This window comes from Hemicordylus capensis, chromosome 1 (genome assembly GCF_027244095.1).
Source record: "Hemicordylus capensis ecotype Gifberg chromosome 1, rHemCap1.1.pri, whole genome shotgun sequence".
Classification (NCBI taxonomy): domain Eukaryota; kingdom Metazoa; phylum Chordata; class Lepidosauria; order Squamata; family Cordylidae; genus Hemicordylus; species Hemicordylus capensis.
Window position 1 is genome coordinate 75,003,650 of NC_069657.1, and position 24,169 is coordinate 75,027,818.

Consider the following 24,169-nt stretch of genomic DNA (forward strand, 5'->3'; position numbering starts at 1 on the left):
TCGACACTTTTCACACCGTTTGAACGTCTTCTTAGCTTCCATTGTCCAAATGCTGTTCCGAGTCAAATTCAGTAAACAATCTTAGGAACAAACAAAGCAGAGTTCGTAATCAAGTCCGTTCGCCGTTCCGAGTCAAAACCGTCCTGTACAAACTTCGTAGTTAGAATCAGAGTCCCAAAATCAAGTCCGTTGTTCGTTCTGAAGTCAAACCAATTAATCCGCTCAGTAGAGAATAGTCAAACAGTCCGAAGTCAAATTTTTTGATAACAATTGAGGAGCAACAGCCAAGAGGTGTAAGCGCTTTGGCGGTCAAGAGAAAACTGAAGGAGAGGCGCCCCAACCGTCGATTCCAACGGAAGCTGCAAGCCACGTGCAGATGGGCGGGGCGCGAAGATGAGCTAGCTAATCAGCCCGGGAGGTCCCTGCGCAGGCGCAGAAACCCAGTTCTTATGGATACAATGGATCACAATCCAGATCATACTATATCTTCTAGGGATGTGCACGGAACCATGGAGGTGCAGTCCGGCACTGGGGGGCATGTAGCTTTAAGGGCAGGGAAGGTAGTACTTACCCCTTTTGCCGCTTTCCCCCCTCTGGCACTCAACGTTTTAGCAAAGTTTTGGGGGCGGCAGCGTTCCTCCCTGCTGCCCCTGCCCGGCAAAAGCGGAAATTGGTTTCACGTATGCGATCGTCGCAGCGCGCACACCCGTCGCCGCCATGTGCGCGCCGCACACGTCACATGTTGCATGTGCATGTGTATGACGTGTGTGGCGCGTGCATGCATGGCGGCAGAAGGCATGCGCGTGCGCCGCACACATGCATGCAACCAACTTCCACTTTTGCCGGGCAACGACGGGTACAGGGGCGGCAGGGAGGGACGCTGCTGCCCCAAAAACTTTGCTAAAACATCAAGCGCCGGAGGAGGAAAAGCTGCAGGAGGGGTAAGTACTACCCCTATATTTTATGTATTCATTGAATTTATATAGACTGCCCTTCCTAAAATGGCTCAGGATGGTTTACATCAAAACCAAAAACACATAATAAAACAAATTTAAACCAGATTAAAATTAAAACTATATATTATTAAAAACCAGGCTAAAAAGATGGTTCTTTAAGGGTCTCCTGAAGGCCTCCAAGGACGATAATCAGCATATCCATGGAGAACACGTTCCACAACTCAGGAGCGACAAGGCACGATCCCAGGCTGCTGCCAGATGAACTGGTGGCACCCCAAGATGGATGTGAAAAAGGCCAATTCCATGCTAGGGATCATTAGGAAGGGGATTGAAAATAAAAATGCTAATATTATAATTCCCTTATACAAAACTACAGTGCAGCCACATTTGGAGTACTGCATGCAGTTCTGCTCACCATACCTTAAGGAGGACATGGTACAACTAGAAATGGTGCAGAAGAGGGCAACCAAGATGATCAGAGGCCTAGAGCACCTTTCTTATGAGGCAAGATTACAACACTTGGGGCTTTTTAGTTCAGCAAAAAGATGATTGAGGAGAGACATAATAGACGTCTATAAAATCATGCATGGTAAGAAGAACGTTGAGAAAAAGAAATTTTTCTCCCTCTTGCATAACACTAGAACCAGGGGTAATCCCATGAAACTGATTTCCCCAAAATTTAGGGCCAATAAAAGGAAGCACTTTGTCACAGAATGTATAATCAACCTATGGAATTCTCTGCCACAAGACAGCCAACAACCAGGATGTCTTTAAGGTTTTTAAAGATAAATTCATGGAGAATAGGTCTATCAATTGCCACTAGTCTGAGAGCTATAGACCACTTCCACCCCTCAGAGGCAAGATGCCTCTAAATACTAGTTGCAGGGGAGTAGCAGTAGGAGAGTGAGCATGCCCTCAACTCTTGCCTGTGGGCTTCCTAGAGGCATCTGGTGGGTCACTGTGTGAAGCAGGATGCTGGACTAGATGGGTCTTGAGCCTGATCCAGCAGGGCTTTTCTCATGTTCGTATGTCTTGCAGATTACAACTCCAACATTGAGCACCCCCTTGATTTGATTCAACTTCATTATTATTCCTCACTAGTGATGTGCACAGACCATCTGGAGACCATTCTACAGGCCTCCGGACTGGTCCGGACATGGGAAGTTCAGGCGGACTGGGGTGGGCGTTCCTTTAAGGGCGTGGGGAGGGTGTACTTACTCCTCCGGCGTGCCTTTTTTAGTTAGCAACTGGGGCGGCAGGATACCTCCCTGCCAACCCTTCCCCCTCTCAGCTGCAAAAGGCTTCAGTAAGCCTTTTGCGTGTGCACACGTCACGTCTCCGTGACACACGTATGTGCACATCGCAGAGACGTGACACGCATGTGCAAAAGGCTTCCTGAAAGCTTTTGCAGCCGAGTGGGGGAAGGGGTGGCAGGAAGGTATCATGCCGCTCCAACGGCTAACTAAAAAAGGCACACCGGAGGGGGGAAAGCGGCGGGAGGGGTAAGTACACCCTCCCCCCGCCCTTAAAGGAACCCCCACCCCAGTGCCGGACCACAGATCCACGGTTCTGTGCACATCACTACCCATTACTGCCTGTAGACAGGCATTTAAGGGGCTAATGCCATATTGTGATATCAATGACCAGGAGAAATAGGATTTCGCATCAGCATATTTATAACACCCAGCACCAAATCCCCTGATGACCTCATCCAGCAGTTTCATGTATATATTTAAAAAAGCATTGGTGACAGAATGGAGACCAGGGGGACTCCATATAGTAGCTCCCGTTTTGAAGAGCAACTGTTACCAAGCGCCACCATCTGAAATCTACCCGAGAAATAGAAGCGGAACCACTGAAAAACAGTTCCTCCTATCCCCAAATCTCTCAGGTGATCCAGAAGGATTTCATGGACGATGGTAACAAAAGCCACTGAGATATCCAAAAGAAGCAGCAGAGTCACACTTGTTCTGTCAATTCCCTGGTGAAAGTCATCTATCAGGCCGACCAAGGTTGTCTCACCCCATAGCCCTCCCTAAAGCCATTTTGAAATTCATCTAGATAACCTGTTTCCATCAAGACCACTTGGAGCTGGCCAGCCACCACCCTCTCAATCATTTTACCCCAACCATGAGAGATTGGAGACTGTCCTATAATTATCCATCCCCAGGGGATTCAGAGTGGGCTTCTTAAGAAGGGGGCTAACCACCACCTCCTTCAAACAAGGTGGCATTCTGCGCTTCCTCAGTGAGGTAGTAATAATATCAACCAGGCCAGCTCCAACAACCTCCCTGAAAGATGAAATCAACCATATTGGGCAAAGATCCAAAGAACACATGGTAGGCTGTACCACTCCAGGCAGCTTGTCTATATCCTCAGGAGTCACAAACTGAAACTGATCCAATCTAATATTGCAAGAGGGATTGCTGGACACCTCCCTAACTGGCTCTGCAGAAATTTTGGAGTCCAGATCAACCCAAATGTGAGAAATGTTCTCTGCAATTAACTCACTGAATGCCTCACAGTGAGACATTGTTTCCGGAAACCAATTGGAAATAGAAGGGGCTTGAGTTAAACCCCTAACAAATTTATATTCCTTTAACTTGTCTTCCTCAAAAGAATCCTGGGAATTGTGGTTTGAGGAAGGTCCTGAGCCTTCTCTGTGAGACATTATCTTGTCTTCCGCTTCCTTGCATAACTGAGATTGCCACCTTTCCCCTCCAGCCATGCTCCTGTGCCTTTCACAGCAGTCTGCCATACAGAAATAAAGGAGAGGACACTTTGGATAAGTTAAAATGTTTGAACAAGGCTGGAACAAGGAGAGAGGTGACAGAACTCCTTAGCGCTGCATTACTGGAGGGTGGGGGGCAAGGAGCAGCGTCAATGGGGGAGTGTGGCCGAACGGGTGCTGCTCGCTCCCAGGAGTGTGGCCGAGCAGGTGCTGCTCGCCCGCTCCTAGAGATAGCCCTGGATCCTGGTAAGGGGTTCCTGTGACCCCCTTATGGATCACAGCCACTCCACCCCCACACCACTTCCTCTAACTTGCTCAACAACAGAGAACCCTGGAGGAATAAGTTGAGCACACAAAGGATCTCTAGCCTCCCTCAACCAGGTTTCAGTCATACAAGCCAGGCTGGCTCCTTCATCCACGATCAAATCATGGTTAATTAAAATCTTATTTTGAACTGACCTGGCATTACAAATGAGTATTGTTAGGTTCAGTGGGGAATTGGAAATACTCCCCACTATTCTCTGGTTTCAGTATATGCAGGTTAAATATTTTATTGAACAGGAAATAATGCCACTATAGCTTAGAGATAGTTATGGTCTAAGGTGGATAAATCAGAAAGCTTTATTCCTCCATATACAATACAATAACTACATTTAAGAAAAATATTGGACTCTTATAAAGCACTAGAAATATTGAAATTTACATATTTCCTTTTGTATCTTTTGGGAAGTCTATTTTAAGCAGAGAAGTTTAGACTCTTGTCTGCTCTGAGAGAGTCACAGCATAATATTTTATGTTGCTCCTATTTGGCCCAACAGTGATTAAATAGAATGTATGAGTTAATACATTTAAATGCTGGAAATGTGGATCTGGAAATGTTGGGCTCGGTGGTGTAGTCACCATTTGACAAGGGGGGGCCAAATGTCTCCGAGTTGCCAAGGTTGAGAAGGCCACTACAGTGCCCCCTCTCTTCTCTCTAAGGGCACTCCCTTGTCCTCCTCCTGCTCAGAGCAAGGGAGAGAAAGCAAGCACCCAAGTGGCCCTTTCATTTGCTAGCAGAGAAGGAGCAGGTAAGGGGTTGCACAGCTCCCCCTCCCAGGTGCTGACCCCATCCCTTGCATCAGCATGCTGACACAGAGACGTGGCTATCACCCAGAAGGGAAGCCACCCAACCCTACTTCTGCTCCTCTTCAGACAGTGCTTCATTGCTAGCTGGGTGCTTCTTTCTTTCTCTCCCTTGCTCCACACGAGGGAGAGAAAGCAAGCATCCAATGAAGCTCTGACTGGGAAAGAACTGAAGAGGGACTGTGCAGTCCCTTCTGGGTGCTGGTCATGTCCCCTGCATCTGGCATTGATGCAGGGGGCATGGCCAGCATGCACACAGGCAGCAATGGGGGGATTTAATCCTGGCTTCATGATCTGACGCTAGAGGTCCTGTGTGTGCTCAACTTATTCCTCCAGGGTTCTCTGTTGTTGAGCAAGTTAGTTTGTGCAATATCTCCAAAGCTCAAGAACATACTCATAATTCTCCCTCCCTTTTGTGCATCAGGGTTGGAAGAACACTACTCCCAAATCAGCCGGGTTAGAACAAGCCAGGATCACTCATTACGTAAGCAATCCTGGATAATTCGAGTCAATGTTCCAAAATAAACCAGTATTTGAACCTGAAATACAATCCCAGTTGCATATGGGATAATAATGAAGTATTTTACAGGGCTGTAAGGGTTACATAATGTTGGGATTTACTATAGACATTGTTTCTGTTCTTGATTAAAGACATGCTTCTAAATATTTGAAGTTGTCTGTGTACTGACTTGCGGGTGGAGTCACTGTGCATATCTCCTCCTCTTGTCTTGCATTCAAACTGAGAGGTTCTCCCTCTTTCTGCATAACTGACTGTTTTTTCTTAGCCTATGTTTTAGTTAGTAATGAATATCAAACTCTTGTTTCTCTGTTTAAGTTGTTTCCTATTAATTACTTATAGAGGATAAGTAATTTCTCTGCATCACATAAAACAGCCAATGAAGCACAAACGATAAATATTACTACAAATGGGCTCCATTCATCATGTATTGGAACACCTTTTGTAAGATTGGAATTTTTTTCCTAAACTGGATATTGCATGTAGATGATTTAATAGAAAAAGGAATTAAAATATTTTTTATTATTAGCTATACCCAAGAGATTAAAGACAGTCAGTGGTGAAAAGCAGACATTAACACTGTTACAGGAACTTCTCAAATAAGTGTGCAAAGGATTGTGACTTTGGCCAGACACAGATCTGAATGACTAATTTCCTCCCTTCTCTTCTGGGAAATGTGAAAGGTCAATACAATACACTCCTCATCGATTGAGGCATGTTGCCAAGAGGCTACTTACCCACTGGTGTATCTATAAACTTCTTCACAGAAAGCATTAGCAGCATGTGCTTCCTCACTATCATCCTGGACCTGTGCAGAAGCTGGACATTCTGTAGGAAAAATAAACCTTTTAAAAAAAAAATTTAATGCTTATCTTTTAAGCATCTACAGTTTTTTCACTTTTACTGAGACCCTCTCTTAAAAAAATAAATAAATAACCTGCCAAGTCACTTATAAATCTAGGACCTGAGCACAGAAATTGGCTATAATTTGCTGCACCCCTCTGATGCCAGATAAGGAGAAAGTGTTGCCTTCAGGTCATAAGACTTCCATGCAGAACAGAGAGAGGCTGATCCTTATCACCACCTTGGTAATACCAATGAAGCAGATGCTGCTGCTGAGAGCAATACAAAGACAGGGACTGATCTTGCTGAACCAAAATGTGTATTCTTTGATTTAGCTGTGGGATGACCTGACACACAAAAATCAGGGTAGATTAGCCAGTTTTCACACTGGTTGGGGAATTGCTGCTACTTTACTAGTGATACCTAGCTAACAAATAGGAACCAAGCTAATGGGAAGTATATTCAACCCTTTTTAGTTTAGTTCAGGGAGCTATCCGTCCCCCTAAAGCCTTTTATCCAAGAATTATGAAATCAAGCAAATGGTGACTTGGGAGGTATGAGACCAGACCTTCCAAATCTTCACAGTAAAATCTGGAACTATTCTGAAAACAGAAGAGCTTATTAAAAACAACAAAAAAGCATTCTAGTATACACATGTAAAGACAGAATGGAACACAATGTTGGCCTTTATTCTCTTCCTTTAGATAAGATGTCAAAAAGAAGCCCAATGGTGTGGGAGCTGCCAGCATGTTGCTGACAAGTCTAAGTAAGTGGCTCACCCAATGAATATATTACCAGTAACGGCTTTTTAAAAATTAGATACATAGAAGTGATACCTGTTTGCTTCAACTGGAAAGAGAGGCTGACATCCTGACTAAATTTCTCAACAGAAGCCCCAATGAAATTAATAGGACAAGATAGTCATGACTAATTTGTCCTATTAATTTTAATGAGACTGCCGCTGAGAATTTTCGTCAGGATGTCAGCCAGTATTTCTAATATAGCAAACAAGTGGTAACACAGGAAGCTGCCTTATACAGAGTCAAACGATTGGCCCATCTAGCTTAGCATTATTTATACTGGCAGTAGCTATCCAACACTTAAAACTAGGGTTGTGCATGGAACCAGGCAGAAGACGTTCGAAGGCGGGGTGGTGGTGGTGGTTCTGACTTTAAGGGTGGGCAAGGGTGCACTTACCCATCCCTCTGCTTCCCCCCACCCCCCCGCCAGTGCTCCATTAGCAAGGGCTCCTTCAGGGCAGCAGCATACCTTCCTGCTGCCCCATCTCCTTGCTCCCAGAAGTACTAGGAAGTACCTGGCATGGGCACACAACATTGTGCTTGGGGTTGCTTTTAGTAGGAGTGTGCACGGACCGATTCGGAGGCCATTCTACTGGCCTCCGAACCCGTCCGGACATGGGGTGGTTTTGGTTCGGGAGGGTTTGTGTCGGGGGTTCCATTAAGGGCGGGGGGGGCTTTACTTACCCCTCCCGCCCTTTCCAGTTTTTGCGCCGTAAGTACCATAAAAAATGCGGGCTGCAGGATCCCTCTCCGCCCGCTTCTATTCTCTTCGATGGCTCCGCGCTCGGGCGGGCGGCAGCTGCCGCCACTGAAGCCCCCTCGAGAAGCCCCCTCGAAGCTCTTTCGGTACCTTAAATCTCGCCCGGACCGAGTCTGACCACACTCGGGCGGGCGGCAGCGAGATGTCCTTCCGCCCGCCCGCTCCCTTCCCTGCCGTCTGCAAAGTGCAGGAAGCCTTCTGCGTGCGCGCGCAGAAGGCTGAGTGCAGGAAGCCTTCTGCGCATGCGCGCAGAAGGCTTCCTGCACTTTGCAGACGGCAGGGAAGGGAGCGGGCGGGCGGAAGGACATCTCGCTGCCGCCCGCCCGAGTGTGGTCAGACTCGGTCCGGGCGAGATTTAAGGTACCGAAAGAGCTTCGAGGGGGCTTCTCGAGGGGGCTTCAGTGGCGGCAGCTGCCGCCCGCCCGAGCGCGGAGCCATCGAAGAGAATAGAAGCGGGCGGAGAGGGATCCTGCAGCCCGCATTTTTTATGGTACTTACGGCGCAAAAACTGGAAAGGGCGGGAGGGGTAAGTAAAGCCCCCCCCCCGCCCTTAATGGAACCCCCCACCCCAGTGCCGAACCGCAACTCCGCGGTTCCGTGCACACCCCTAGCTTTTAGCGAAAGGCGGTATAGAAATCTAACAATAAATAAAATAAATAAAAACATGCACCCGGTGTGCACACGCGCACTGGGGACTTCCTTGTACTTCCAGGCAACGAGGAGACAGGGCAGCAGGGATGTATGCTACTGCCCTGAAGGAGCCTTTGCTACCAGAGCACCGGTGAGGGGAAAGAGGAGAAAGGAGTAAGTGCACCTCCACCCTTAAAATCAGACACACACACCCGACTTCAAACTGGCCAACAGCCCATTGTTTGAACCGGTTCGGAGGCTCTAAAAAGGGCCTCCAAACGGGTTCGTGCACATCCCTATTTACAGCACAGGTCTTTCCCAGCCCTACTTGAAGATACTAGGTATTTAACCTGGGAAGTTCTGATTGCAAAGCAGGTACTCTGCCAATGAGCTACCATCTTTTCCCACTAGGAGAAAGAAAGTGGGAACCCACAAGGAACTGTAAAGAGAAGAGAATAATGGGGAGTATGAGAGAAAAATCCTCTCATAGGAATAATGGGGAGTATGAGAGCTTTTACAGCTCCCCCAATATCTCTTGCTGCCCCACACCTCCTTTCATCTCTTCTCCTCCAGGCCTCACCTTCTTCCTTCCGCTTCTCCAATCACCTTTCCACAGCTTATCCTTCCTTCCCTCCCTTGACCCAACCCTCCGGGCTCTGGATAATCTTACTCTTGTTTCCCTCTTCTTTTATAGCTTGACTGGAAGAAAAGATGCTGTCAGCTATTGAAAGATGCACCTGGGTTGCGGGCGAAGGTGGCAGGTGCCTTACAGTTGTCAAAATCATTTTCTGTAATATTTATTTAATTTAAAATAATTATATCCCATTTTTCTGCCCAGCAGCATCCAAGGCAGCTTATAAGACATAGATTATACACAACGTAAGATCTTTTAAAAAAGCAATGGTGCCTGCTTAAAGGGTTGGGGGAATAAAGGAAAACACCTATTTTCCAAGCTCCCAATTGTCACTGCTGCTGTTCCACTGACCATAGGAGGAAACCACTCTTTCCTCCTGCCCCCAAAAGTGTGCTAGCAGGTCCAAGCAGCAGCCAGATATCTTTGATTTCAGGGGCCAGACATCATCTCACCCCAGCAGGTGGGCAGTTTACAGCTCCCAATTCTACCCAGCGGCAAGGATGACCAATTCTTACTAAAGTGACAGGGCAGGGGGTCTATCAACCATAGAGAAGTCTCTCTTACCCCTATAGAAAAATAGTGCAGGGCTAGAACAGCCCACAACTCTCTCTTCCCTCTCCATCACCACCTGGATAGGACACCTCCTGGGAATCCTATGTATGCTGTAATAGAAGATCCTAAGCCTATCGGAGGAGGGTGAGGCCCTGCGGTAGGAGGAACACTGCTTGAAAGTTTTTCTAAAGTCAATTAGACCAAGAAAGGCAGATAAAACTGAAATGTGAAGCAAAAACGACCCTAAGTTCAATCAAACCAAGTAATCAAACTTTTAAACTTTTGTTTTCCAGGAACTAAGGGCGACCAAGGAGTGAAGCATACACAATAGTGGTCGGAAACGAACTGATACATAGAGCGCTCTTGTGCCAAAGATACTGAACACACACCACATGTGAAGGGCAGAGCTTGAGGGTGCTTTGAGAAGTGTATGAATCCTTCTTCAGGAACTATTGCACAGGTGTAATGCCCACATTGTGAAGGATACTGGACCACCAAAAAGATCCAAGAGCTCTCACGTTATAAATCAAGGATCGTTAGTGCTGTCCAGCTTGGTGGTTCCTTCTGTTGGCTGAGTACCCAAAAGCCTTCTCTGGCTGAAGGCTGGCACATTTCCCTCTGGAGGTATGAGGAAAGCATGCATGTATCATTCTTGGCCAAATTTTGGCTCTGAGAGTAGGCAGGGAATAGTTCTTCTGTCAGCAGAATCTCTCCCCTAGCTTGCGCCTGCCCTTGCTGACCTCCAACACACATGCAGAGACTCCTCGGATGTCTGCATGTAGTGATTTCAATTTACAAACACAGGGAGTTATTTTAACAACTGGAAGACAACAATAGCTCCTGCCGAAACATCTAAAAGAGATTTTGTATCATATTACTTAGGAAAAATCCATACTCAAAACATACCTGTCATGGAGAGAACAATTTGTGTTATGTGTGCCATCGTGACCAAACGAAAGAGGTAGAGATGATTACAGGCAGAGCTAATAGATGAAGGCTGCAAGTCTACAGAATCTTCCCAGTACAAAGATGGAAATGATAACACAGCACCGACCTAACAAAAGACAATATGAATCGCATTGGCATTCATAACAGATTGGCAAAATAGGTTCACAGGCAATATAGAATATGAAAAATGGGCTTCAGACAGACAGGGTTTGTTAACTACCTGTAACATCACAAAGCATTTAGATCCAATGCTATGTTTTCAGCTAAATCAATCGGGTAGATTTTAGTATTTACAAAAATTAAAGTATACTCTCAAATAAGTCAAAGGCAGAAGAAACATACCCTCCTCCCCAAGTGTTACAAAGAGAAGCTGTTGCAGACTTTACACCACCATAAGACTAACTTATGGGTACAGCAAGTCTCAAAACTTAGGAGGATCAGTATCAGAAGAAGCAAATTATTATTTGTTGTATTTGTTGTATTGTTTTTATGCCTGTTTTTATATGTTTTTATATTTTTAACACGATGTTTTTATTGTCTTTTTATTGTATGTTTTTAACTTTTGTAAACTGCCTTGGGGTTATCTTTTTAACGAAAGGCGGTATATAAATGCAAAAATAAATAAAAATAAATAAATAAAATTATAGCACTTACCAAAACATGGAACAGATCTACATCTAGAAGGGATGGTGTATCTTCTACTTTTAAACTGGGCAGAAGAACTACAAGAACAAAATGTTATATTTTTATGGACATTTTGATTGCATGTTTTCAGTAATACTACAACAGAATGACAAGTAAGTGTTTGCATCATAACACTCACTGGATTCCCCACCCCCAATCTAGCCAACCATCTCTTCCCAAGCCCACTAGATAAAAGAAAGAGTCAAATCCTGAAAAACCCCTTGTGGTTCTTATTTGACCGTGTTGGTGGATGCCATCTCCAAAGTAGAGTTTGCAAGAAGATTTTAAATATTTCCCAAAACCCATTACCTCCTAGGAGACGTACAAGGTGTCCTTGAATCAGGCTTTGTGGTGATGTAGTCCTCTGAGCAGCTGCAAACTGCACCAGTGCTTTAAGACCACTGTGCTAGAATGCAAGAAGAGAGAGAGATTTCAAATCTAGTTGTCTTTTCATTGAGGAGTGCTGGTGGTAAATGCCAGTTGAAATGTTATACACCAAAGTACGGAAGTCATCAGTTTTCTGGACTGAGACCTAAGTATTTTACATTTTATATTATAGATGCAGCAAGTACTACCATGCTCAATAGAGACATAAGAGCACTACCATGCATCACTCCCATATCTGGAAACCTCTTACAGGAAAAGGTGGTAATTAGCTTGATAATACTTTTACTAACAAAATGTAATTGTCATGGTCAGTTTTCCACCTAGATCAGCACTCTATGAGCTTTTCCTATGGTTTCTATCTATGATCAGACACATACATGATACAATGGAGAAAGCCATTCCTCACAGTTTGTCCCTAGCACTTATCAATCAAGAGATAAATAGCTTCTGAGCCAGCTAGTTATGAGCTGTAGAGTAGCTTCCAGAGTATCATTTGTCTCCATCCTGGATACAAAGTTAGTTTTCAGATACAACAACTCTGCAGTAATGCACAGTAATGTGTCTGACATAAGATGGAAGTCAGCAGTTAAGATATTCCCTGAAAGGAAATCCTCTTATGGAATTGCTGACATCCTTGTCACAAACGGTCACAATTGTTTGTATTAATTATTTTTCAGGTCATCCATACCTGTCTGTTTTGCAGAGATCCAAATAAAGGCTTGCCTTCATCTTCTAGAAGATTTTCTTAAAACAAAACAAATGAAGTTTATAGTGAAACACGTACTCTAAATACAGCCAGAATGAGCTGCATTTTTGTTTCTACAGAATTGATGAACCTTTTCTCAGTTGGTTTTGAATCTATGTGAATGCACATTAACTAATAATCTTCTATATAATTATTTCTCTTAGCTGCCCACCGTGGGGATGCATCTTTGGGGCAGAACTCTTGCGCAAAACTCTCGTGACACACTGCGAGAGTTCCCGGCAAAGACAGGAGCAAGGACAGAGAAATTAAGACCTGATTGGGAAGGAGCTGCATGAGGGAAGCGACGGGCCCGAATGCGATGGGGAGGTGGCAGCGGTTTCGGGCCCAGCCGCAGTGGCAACGGGGTGAGGAAGCGGCTAGGCTGCCAAGAAGAGGAGATGGCCCAGGAGGATACAGGCCGGCTTTATGATGTACATCAGGTGGTACGTATCAGATGTACATATCAGGTGGTATAAAAATATGATAAATAAACATAGGCTAGAGCTTAGAAAATTAACAGAATTATACAGTTTCTGAATATTATGCAATTCTATAGGTTTCTACAGCCTACTTCTGACTTCTTGTACTTTGCCCAGAGCCTTCAGATGGGGCAGTTTATAAATGTAATAAAATGAATGAATGAATGAATGAATGAATAAAGATGGTAAACTTTTACCTGGCTGCCTCCTTGACATTTTAAAAATGTGTGTAGGGAACTGTTTTCACATGCAGAGGTATTCAGTCACGTGAACTGTCACATGCTGTCTGAAGTGGTATATGCACAGGTTTACCACCTCAGTGGGAAACGAGAATGATGCCTATGTTTCATTCTAATATTTCTGAGAGGTACTCAGTGGACATATCAACTTTTCAATTAATCCTCAGACCGTGAACACCAAGCCAGCAAATCACCACAGGAACTGATGTAGTACAAGTATTAAAAGTGAGCTGGCAGATCTCTAGTTCAAATCTCACCCCCACCATGCAGGTGACAGAACTCACTTCTTCAACCGCAGCCCCATCTGCAATATGGGCGTCATATTGGCCTACCTTTCAGGGCAGTTTTAAGGATTACTTAAAGGCCACTTTGGACACTTGAAATGTGCATTTTAAGTGTTTATCTTGTATCATATTACACAATACTTATTTCTAGGAAACCTCCCTCAGAAGCAAGCCCCGTTAAGTTCAATGGAACTTCTTTTGGAATAGGAGCATTGGTCACTTACCGTGAAGGCTTCTTCTTGCTGCTGGTGTTGAGGACATCTCAGTGGGTTATCCTTCCCAGCATGCTCCAGGGCAGGACGAATTCAATGAATTACAAGCCTTTAAAAGACCAGGGAAGATAATCCCTCCCAGTTTAGTTAGAACAGCCAAAGCCTCTAGAAAGTAAGAAAAGTGTATAATAGTAAAAGTAGTGTATAATAGTAAAAGTGAGAGTATGGCGGACAGGTACAAAACAAGATCATGACAGAAGAGACCAGTAGCTGTGGGCGCCCAGGGTGGGTCAAGATGTCCTCAACACCAGCAGCAACAAGAGGCCTTCATGGTTAGTGACCAATGCGCTTTTCTCAGCTGCTGGGTGAGGACATCTCAGTGGGACATGCCACAACTAACGAGACTCTGGGAGGGTGGGTGACGCCGGCTACTGGGGTGGAAGAACGTGTTGTAGGACACACCTGCCAAAAGCAGCCTCAGCATTATGCCAGAGATCTAGCCTGTAATGCCTGGTGAAGGTGGTTGGGGTGGCCCATGTCGCTGCTCTGCAAATATCCTCTAAGGGGGCATTCGTAGAAAAGGCGGCTGAGGTAGCTGCCAAGAATGTGGAATGAATGATGCAAGCTTTTATCCATCTAGCCAGAGTGGCTGATGATATTGGTTGTCTCATCGTGGATGGTAGGAACAATACGAATAGGGCTTCCGTGGTCCTGAATGAGGATGTCCAGGCGAGGTAGGCCTTTAGGCAGTGGCGGACATCTAGTTTATGCCATTCCTTCTCCCAGGCAGCACTAGGTTTTGTGACCTATGGAAGACTGAGGAAACCTTAGGCATGAATTAGGGGTCCGGTATTAGTATTAGAGTCTGATGAGAAGATGCAGAACCTGCTTTTGGCTTAAAGTGCCCTGAGCCTCGCCTGGTGGAGGTGACGGCTACTAGGAAGGCATCTTCATGGATAGTATCAGGTGAGGGATGGACCATAGCGGTTCAAATGGGGGCGTGCGGAGCACCCGAAGGACCTTGTGAAGATCCCAAGAGGGAAATCTGTGCACCACCGGTGGTGAGGTGAATGAAGCTCCCCGGATAAAATGTTTCAAGTGTGCATGGGAAGATATGCTCTTCCCCTTGGAGGGTGCTAGGAGAGATCCCAGTGCTGCTGCATGGCGCTTTATGGTGTTTGCCCGCAGACCCTTGGCAAGGCCATCCTGGAGTCAAGGCTAAGAGTTCCGGAAGTCTGCAGTCAGTGGCTGTGGGTTTGCGCTGTCTACACCAGCGTAGGAAGATGCCCCAAGTGGACTGGTAAATTCTGTTAGTGAAGGGTCTTCTGGATGCCAACAGGGTGTCCAGGACTCTTTTGCTGTATCCCAGGCGGCCTAGCAGGCTGCATTCAGTCACCAGGCAGCAAGCTTGAACCAGGCTGGGTCATGGTGTTTGATTGGTCCTTGGCTGAGTAGATTGCTCCTGTCAGGGAGAAACCACAGACCATCCGCCACCAGGTGAAGAATTTCTGCAAACCAAGGACGGCAGGGCCAGTGAGGGGCCACCAGGATCACCTGTGCCTTCAACAGCCGGACCTGGCGAAGAAACCTGGCAAGGAAAGGCACTGGGGGGAATGCGTACAGGAGCCCTCGGGGCCAGGGACTGGACATGGCATCGACTCCCTTCGCCTGTGGGCACGGGAAGTAAGAGAAGAAGCGTGTCAGCTGGGAGTTGTGCTGGGATGTGAAGAGGTCCACTGCTGGCTGTCCCAGAGCTTCCATGATGAGGCGGAAGACCTGGGGGTTGAGCTGCCATTCCACCTGAAATGGTGGCTCAGCCAATCCAACTGCGTATTTAGCGCCATGGTGGGCTGTGATGAAGGTGAGGTGGGTTTCTGCCCACTGCAGTAGGGGCACTGATTCTTGGTGAAGGGAGTGGGATCTGGTCCTTCCCTGGCGGTTTACGTGTGCCTCGCTGTCATGTTGTCCATTTGGAAGAGCATGACTTTGGAATTGAAAAGGTGGTTGAAGGCCTTGAGTGCAAGCCGAATGGCCCTTAACTCCAGCGAATTCATACCATGGTGCTTCTCCTGTGGCATCCATGTGCCCTGGGCTGAGCGTGAGAGGCAGTGTGCCCCCCTTTTGTGGAAACTGGAGTCTGTCGTCGGTATTATTCTTGGAGGATCCAAGATGGTTTGCCCTGGCTGAGGTTTGTGTTGTCCACCAGTGAAGGGAATTCCTGATCGAAGTGGGAAGGAGGACCCTTGTTTGGTACCTCAGTGCAATCTCTTGCTGGTGCGGTAGGAGAAACCACTGTAGAGGTCTGAGGTGGAAACATGCCCAGGGCAGGGCTTCCAGGGTGGACACCATTAGGCCCAACAGCTGTGCTAATGCCATGATGCACACCTTCTTGGAGTTCAATATGGTGTGGATGAGGCCTAGGATCTTGGTCTTTCTGTCGCTGGGGAGGAATAGCCTGTCCGTCACGGTGTCTATGACCACCCCCAGATGTTGGATTTGCATAGAGGGTGTGAGCTGACTCTTGGTTTCATTTACTAAAAAGCCGTGTGAGGATAGTGCTGTGAGCGTGGTGGATACATTTTGAGTAGCAGCGCCTCTGAACTGGATAAGGATGTCACCCGGATAGGCAAATAGCCTGATTCCCTGGAGTGTGAGGTGAGCTACCAGTAGGGCCATCACCTCAGTGAATATACATGATGCAGATGACAGCCCAAATGGGAGCACCCTGTATTGGTAGTGGCATCCCTGGTAGAAGAAGCAAAGCGGGCGTCGGGAGCATGGATGATTCGGGATATGAAGGTATGCTTCTGTGAGGTCGATGGAGACGAGTAGGTCTCCATTGTTTAGGTTTTCTGCTAGGGATCTAAGCGTTTCCATTCTGAACTCCTGTGCTTGATCCACTTGTTTAAACAATTGAGGTCCAAGACTGCCCGGGATGTTCCATCTTTTTTGGGCATGGTGAACAAGACAGAGTAAATTCCGTGATGGTGCTGCTGTTGGGGGACTGGTTCTATTGCTGCGATGCTGAGGAGATGATCTATTGCTTGTAGTATAGAGTTGTGTTTCTGGTGTGATTTGGATCTTGGAGTGGGCATAAAATGGTCCCCGGGGGGGTTCACGTTAACTCTATCCTGCACCCATTCAGAATGGTGTTGAGGACCCATTTGTCGGTTATAGAGACCTCCCATGCGTGAAAGAAGTGAAATAGGTGACCTCCTACACAGCTGGAGTTGGGTTTGTGTTGCTGGCCAAATTGCTGTTTTGGAGGATTAGGCCGCGTGTTGAAGGGATGTTCCCTCCGGTGTGCTGCTGTCATTGGGGCGGAAGCCTGTGCAAAAGGGCTAAAAGGGCTGATGGAACCTCCTGTTCGGCCTCTTGTCCTCTTTGCGGGTGGCAGATGGAAGCACCTTCTTCTTGTTCCTCATCTCCAACAAGATGCCCTTTAAGGCCTCATCCCCAAATAGCTTGGTGGCCAAGAAGGTGACCACTGAAAGGTTGGAGCGGGATGTAGGGTAAACTTGCCAGTGCTTCAGCCATAGTGTGTCCCTGGCTACTACGTTGTTGGCCATGGCGCAGGCACCAAAGCACACTGCGTCGAGTGTTGTATCTGCTACAAAGGCCTGTACTTTCTAAATCTTTAAGAGTATTTGCTTCTGTTGGTGGAGGTCAAGGGGTGGGGATTGTAGAAGCTCATCCGTCCAGAGCAGTGCAGTTCTGGAGAGTATGGATGCCGCAATGGAGGCTCTTATGGATAGAGGGATACATTCATTATTTTTCTTTAACTGAAATTCTAATTTCTTTTCAGTAGGGTCCTTAAGGACCGACTCCCCATCCTTAAGTAGCATGGCTCCCGACGTGAAAGCGTCCACATGAGTGTCCACAGGCAGAACTTGGAATAGGGCTGCCACTGAAGGGACAAAACTAATGCTTATTGGCCATTGTGGTGGTCTTTTTCTGTACATATGGGGTCTGCCACTCCTGGAGCAGGACCTCTGCAAAAGTTTCCAGTAAAGAGAAGAGAAGGTTTGATGAGGGTGTGGTGGGGAATCACAAGGGATTCCCTTGAAAGAGTTGTAGGGTCTTGCAAGCCCTCGATCGTGAGGCCCAGTGTTTGGAGGACCTTCATGAATAGGTTGGAGAAGTCCTCGGAGGAGGGGGGAGAATAACCTGTGGGAGTGAGGGGCCTGTTCTATTTGCTGGCCATCCAACCATTCCTCCTCTTTCGAATCCACTCCAGAATCTGGTTCAGTGGGTAGATCCATGGGCACCTCTGACCCGATGGGCCCTCCCTTGGGGTTAGTGGGTCCCTGAGGGAATAAGGGCTCTGTGGGTCTGGCAGGGTGGGGGTCGGGTGACTCATAGTCAGAAATCTCCAAGGAATGGGGAGAAGGGGACGCCTGGGTGCTTTACCATGCTTTTAATGGTATTTCCTTTTATGGTTGCTTCAGGGTCATCAAGTTTCCTCCTTTTAATGGGGGATTCTGAGGAGTTAGTGGAGATATCTGAATCCTCCGAGGTAGATGAGGAGCAATGTCCCGTTCTGCACCTGGCACGCTTTTTGTGGGTTTGGCGGGAACATGGTTGCCTAGGGTTCGCTGCAGCATGGAGGCAAACCAGTCCTGCCAGGCCTTGGGCATGCTTCCCGGTGGAAAAGGGGGAGGAGGGACATTTGGTGCTGGGCTAGTGGGATCTATGAGCTGGCAGGGCAAGAGTTCCGTGGGAAACGCTGGTCTTGTAGGACCGGGACTCATCCTCTTCTCAATAGGCTGGACATCTGGCTGGCTGGGCTGTGGCAGGAGCAGAGTCGCATTGGAGGATCCTATGCCCCGTCGTCCCCTGGATGCTGTGAGTGGAGTAGTTCTCCCCCTGGAACCTTTTCCGAGGTCTCCCTGCCCTCTGCTGACGGGGATTCGGCTGACGCCGCAGCATTGGCGTCCCTTCCCGCCTTTTTCGCTCTTCTGGCGGCAGCAGGGAAAAGGTGCGGAGGACTCAGCCCAGCCTCTTCGTGTCTCGAGGCCCGGGCTCTCTGGGCGAGTGTGGGGGGAGATGGAGCGGGCGCACCTCCTGGCGCATGCTCTTGCGGCCCGGTCCACGGCATGATGGCCATAGTTGGGTCCAGGCCCTTGCGGCTCCCGCTCACTACTGATTTGGACGAGGCAGGGCAGCTTGGGATGCGGGGGCCAACATGTGGTGGTGGTGGGCCCCACCCGATCTTGTCAGCTCCACTGTTCTCTTGCTTCAGGGTAATAAAGTATACATATTATATACTTTATAATATATAAAGATATAAAGCTATAAAGCTCTCTCTCTCTCTCTCTCTCTATAGATAGATAGATAGATATAGATAGATAGATACACACACACACACACACACACACACACACGCACTCAGTCGACTGCAACTGGAGCGTAGCAGGACGAACTAGACTGGGAGGGGTTATCCTCCAGGGACTTTTATAGGCTTGTAATGCAATTGAATTTGTCCTGCCCTGAAGCATGTTGGGAAAGATAACCCACCAAGATCGCCTCACCCAGCAGCTGAGAATAGCATTTCACTTGTGTCCCATTAATTTTCACAAGCACAGATGTGTTATGCTCATTTAGCAATTATGCTCCAAGTGATACTACTTATTACCCCATCATTTTACTGCATAATTTATTAATCTGAGCATACAATAAAGATTTATGCAAGAAGACCAGGCAGATATAGCTACAAACTAGAATAGAGCTGTTGATTGGTAGAGCTGACTTTTTACTACATGTTCAGGAAAACAATTTTTTTTTAAAAAAAATTTCAAGTCTGGACACCAATTCCAGGGCAAACACCATTTAGGACTGTGTGTCAGTCTGTAATCTGTGGGTAATGAGCCGACAGATTACGAACTAAAATATGCTTCTTGAAGTAGCTGAACTATCCAAATTATTAGTCAAACTAGAACAAGGAGCAGATCTACCTGCAATTAGAATGAGACATTTCTTGTTCATTTTTAATGGAATAATGTTGACAATGGGGACTGTTAAAATATGTTTTATCCAGTATTTGTCTACGTTATCTAGTACTGTTTCCTCTACTAGTGTTTCAGAAATTACCTTTTAGTAACTTTCTTAGATTCCCAACTCTAGAGTCCTACCTGGAGTTGGCATTACACTGGCTGCCCATATGTTTCCAGGCAAATTATAAAATTTTGGTGATTACCTATAAAGCCCTAAATGGCCTGGGTATTTAACGCCTTGGGCCCAGGGTATTTAAGCACTTTCTGCTTCAGGACCCACCCACCCCTGGCACTTACTAAGTCCTTCAGGAGATGTCTACCTTCAACTGCTTCTGGCTCTTCTGGTGGTGACTTAGAGCTGGGCCTTTTCTATAGCTGCCCCAAGGCTCTAGGAGAACTCCCTGTTGTTGTAAGAGCTTCCTCATCTCTAGCAGGTTTTAAATGAGTGCTCAAGACACATTTATTTCATCAAGCTTTTGATCAGCTGTAAGTTGGTTTTATTATTGTTGTTTTAAATGATGGTTTTAAACTTTTAATTGTTTTAACATTTGATTTTAATTCTGGTTCCATTGTCTATTTTGTAAACCACCATGAGATGTTGGTATGAGGCAGTACATTAACGTAATGTAATAAACAGAACTATTTAAGGTCCAATATAATAAAAGTTAAAATAAAAGTTGCAAAAGGAATTCTATTTTTTGTTTACCTAAACATTGGATAGTAAAAGCACATGTGCTCCAAGTCATCATGGGAACACGTGGATCAGTTTCATCAGGAGCAACTTTTAATCCAATTCTGTAAACTGTAGTAGCAAACAGAACTATCATTTCCTTGATACTATTAGAATATTTGACTCTGTGGAGGAAATCAGAAAATAAAGCTGTGAACGAATGATAGCAGATGCTTAAAGTTCTAGTGAAAATATAATCTATCAGTCTCATTCATTTTTATTTCAGAATAAATCAACTGCGTATTGACATTATGAATTGTTTTAAATTCCAGAGTCTTTCAGTCAGATGCTTTTACCTGTAGCTGATGATCTGGTAGAGATCCGTTGTATTCATAAGGAATGGGTTCTGCACAGGGACCTCATGGACAGATTGACTACCTCGTGACGCCCATTCTGTCCTGCACGTGCTCCATGCTTCTGTTTATAATCGGTAGTTGGGGGCACTGTTTTCTCAGTTTCTTGCAGACAATCTCCTGACGATCTTGCAGTGTCTTTACTGGTTTGGTCTTCTTAAATCATTGTACTACTTCCACTGTTGCAGGGAGGTTTGGGAGGGTCTTATAACTACAACGGATCACTGCCAGATAATCAGTTACAGATGAGCAACTTCTTTATCTAGATAGTGAACCATTGCATTCATAAGAAATAGGTGACTAGCCAGGTTCCAACCATTGTAGTGGGCACAGTAGTCCCTGAAGTCTATAGCAGCACTCGTTTTAAAATGCTCCTCCCAAAATCGGCCTGCTCAGCAGATCATAAATCAATGGCATACTGTTTAATGAATGGCTGCTGTGATGACCATGTTGTAGCTGTGCAAATATCAGCCAAATGGATCCCAGACAGATGTGCTGCTGAAAATGCATATACCCTAGTTGAATGTGCCCATATGGTACATGGTGGATCTACACCCTGCAGCTTATATGCTTGCACTATTAACTCCACCAACCAATGTGTGAGTCTTTGTCATGATATTGACTGTCCCTTGGTTCTACATTTGTAGGCCACAAACAGCTTCTTTGTCTTCCTAATACGCTTGGTCTTTTCTAGCAAGTACGGCAGATATTGTCTCACATCCAGAGAATGCAGTGCCTTCTCCTATGGTGACTCCGGGTTTAAAAAAAGGTAGGTAGAGTAATATCTTTGTTTAAATGAAACTCTGTCACTATTTTAGGACGGAACTGTAGATCCAATGGCATAACTACCTTATGAGGATAGAACTGAGTATAAGGAATGCCCATGAGTAATGCCAACAGTTCACTAACATCTCGCAGTAATAATCCCTATAAGGAACACTGTCTTCAAGGTAACCTACTTGAGTGAAGCCTCATTCAAATGGGTTTTTTGTGAATGTTGACAAAACCAAGGACAAATTCCATTGCTCCATTGGCTTTCTTATCAGTGGATATAAGTTGTTCACACCCTTTAAATTTATTTATTTTTTAAATTAATTTTTTGCAGTCTGGATGAGAGCAAACAGTAGCGCCATCATCCCTTATGCTTCAGAGTTGCAGCAGCCAGATGTACCGTGAAGGACACATTTGCTAATCTTGTGAGTTTCAAAGTGATTACATAAAGTAAAGCCAACTCTCCATGCTGTCATCCGCAGAGTCCTTACATTTGGATGCTGCATTGCTCCTCCATCTCACACCAGAAGATCTGGTCAGAGAGGAAATTTGTGGTAAGTCCACTTTGAGAAGTGGTGCGAACCATGGCTGGCGAGGCCACCGCAGCGTCACCAGAATGCTGGTTGTCTCGTCCCGCATGATCTGTGCTAGTACACGGTTGATAAGTGGCTGAGACAGAAATAGGTAAAGGAGTCCTTTGTTCCACCCATGTTGGAACATGTCCCCCAGCGATCTTCTGACAACGGCATGCGAGCAATATTTCAGACACTTTTTGTTGGCAATAGTTGCGAACAAATCCATAGTTGGATGTCCCCATAAGTCGAACACCCGCCTCAGATAGATGCTGTTGATTTCCCATTTGTGGTGCTAGTTGTGCTGCATCAAGCGGCTTAGGTTGTCTGCCAGCACACTGTCGACACCCCAGGTGTGTATGGCCAGAGGATACACACTGTGACAGATGCACCATTCCCATATCTGTAGACTCAAGGTGCAAAGGGAGCAGGACACTGCCTTCCCCCGCCCCACTGCTGGTTTAGATATGCTATGACCATGGTGGTGTTGAGCTGGAACTACACCACCCTGTTGCGTAGCAGGGGTTTGAATGCCTTCACGGCTATAAACACAGCCAGTAGCTCTAAGTAATTTATGTGCTGACATTGTAGTACCACCTCCAGGCCCTGCACCTGATGCTTGGTACAATGTGCCCCCCATGTAACAGGGTTGCATCTGTCATTACCCATTGTGTGGAGGTCAGGGTCTGAAAAGGGTTGCTGCCCAGCAGATTGTCCTCCACCAGGGCAGAGATTGTAGGACCCCTTGTGGAAGTGTCAGCAACTTCTGTTGACTGTCTAGATTGGGGAGGAAGTGTCTGAGGTACCATATCTGTAGCAGCCGCAGCCGAAGACGAGTAACGCACCGTCGCACTGCAGGATGCCATTAACCACATCAACCTCTGTACACTGCAGGTGGGTTGTATTGGAGCTCCACTGAATAGGCAAACCAGATCTCTGATCTGCTGATATCACTCTATTAGTAAGAAGGCTCTTTTTAATTGCACATCCAGAATTGCTCCAATGTAACTTATGCATTTGTGTGGTTCCAGGTTCATCTTCTTCCAGTTGATGTTGATGCAAAGATGCTTCAGCAGCTGTAAAACATAGGGAATCTCCAGAAGTAATCTTTTTTTGTCATCCCCCACCAGCAGCCAATCATCTAAAAATTGGAAAAACACGACACCCTCTGTCTGTATGTGTGCCACCACTACTGCCATAACTTTCGTGAACACTCGCAGGGCTGTTCTCCAAAGGGGAGAACAATATATTGGTACACTACATTTCCCACTGTAAACCACAGCTACTTTGGTGGTTTTCCTGAATTCCTAAACAGAAGTACGCATGCTTCAAATCTAATGTTGCCACCCACTCCTCCTTGCACAGGAGAGGCAGTATTCCTTGCAACATTGTCATTCTGAACTTGCGTGCCCACACAAACCAATTGAGACCCTGAAGGTCCATGATTGCCCAAATTCCCCTATCTCTCTTTGGGATCTGAAAGTAATGGGAGTAAAATCTGGACATCCTCTCCGTCCACTGCACAGGGACCATCACCTCTTTCTCCAACAGCACCCGCACTTCCCCCAGCAATGTAGGAGTTGCCCTTGTGTATCTTATGCCTGAGAATGGAGACATATTCTTGAACTCTAAAGCATAACCAGTCTTGATAATTCTGAGCACCCACTAGTATGATGTTATGTGGTGCCATGCTTGAGCATGGCTTGCCAGTTTGATGGCAACTACAAAGCAGGTGTTGTGTGCTTTGGCAGATGGTTGACGGAGTTGTTCTCTTGGCAGTGAACAGTGGAGCAGATCAAAGAGCCTGCTTGCTTTGGTCTTTAGCTGACCTGGCCTTTTGGCCACTGGCCAAAACCCTTATTTCTTTGGTAAGGCAGGTATTGACACCGGAAATCCTTCCATTCTTGTTGCCTATATTTGGTCCGTTTTCCACATGGGCGGTAACGCGATGTTGCATAGTATGTAGACGCCGAAGCCATAAGAGTCTTAGCTGTGTATTTTGACTTTTTCAACAACTCCATAGTGGAGTCTGTGCTCTCAATGAACAAGCCTTTCCCATTATAGGCCAAGTTGTCGACACAGTCATGCATATCTTGTTTACGTTTGTGGATCTCAACCACGTGTGACTGCACACTGTCACTGCCATTACCATGTCCCGCGACTCAGTCTTGGCTACATAAATGCTTAAAGGTGCTGAGCTGTTGCCTAGTGATGGCAGTAGTTT

General features: G+C 46.2%; 1 protein-coding gene across 4 annotated transcripts in view; it reads right to left on the reverse strand.

The window, feature by feature from the left end:
• The window catches only part of UBR1 (ubiquitin protein ligase E3 component n-recognin 1), a 183,595-nt gene that overhangs the window by 43,291 nt on the left and 116,135 nt on the right, over positions 1 to 24,169 (reverse strand). For all 4 annotated transcript variants that reach the window (XM_053271283.1, XM_053271299.1, XM_053271291.1 and 1 more), the window contains 6 exons: positions 20,226 to 20,374; positions 12,256 to 12,311; positions 11,490 to 11,586; positions 11,151 to 11,218; positions 10,455 to 10,602; positions 6,067 to 6,157 (listed from right to left, as the gene is read on the reverse strand). In XM_053271283.1, coding sequence (XP_053127258.1) covers positions 6,067 to 6,157; positions 10,455 to 10,602; positions 11,151 to 11,218; positions 11,490 to 11,586; positions 12,256 to 12,311; positions 20,226 to 20,374 — 609 coding nt within the window. The remainder of the gene's footprint in view (positions 1 to 6,066; positions 6,158 to 10,454; positions 10,603 to 11,150; positions 11,219 to 11,489; positions 11,587 to 12,255; positions 12,312 to 20,225; positions 20,375 to 24,169) is intronic.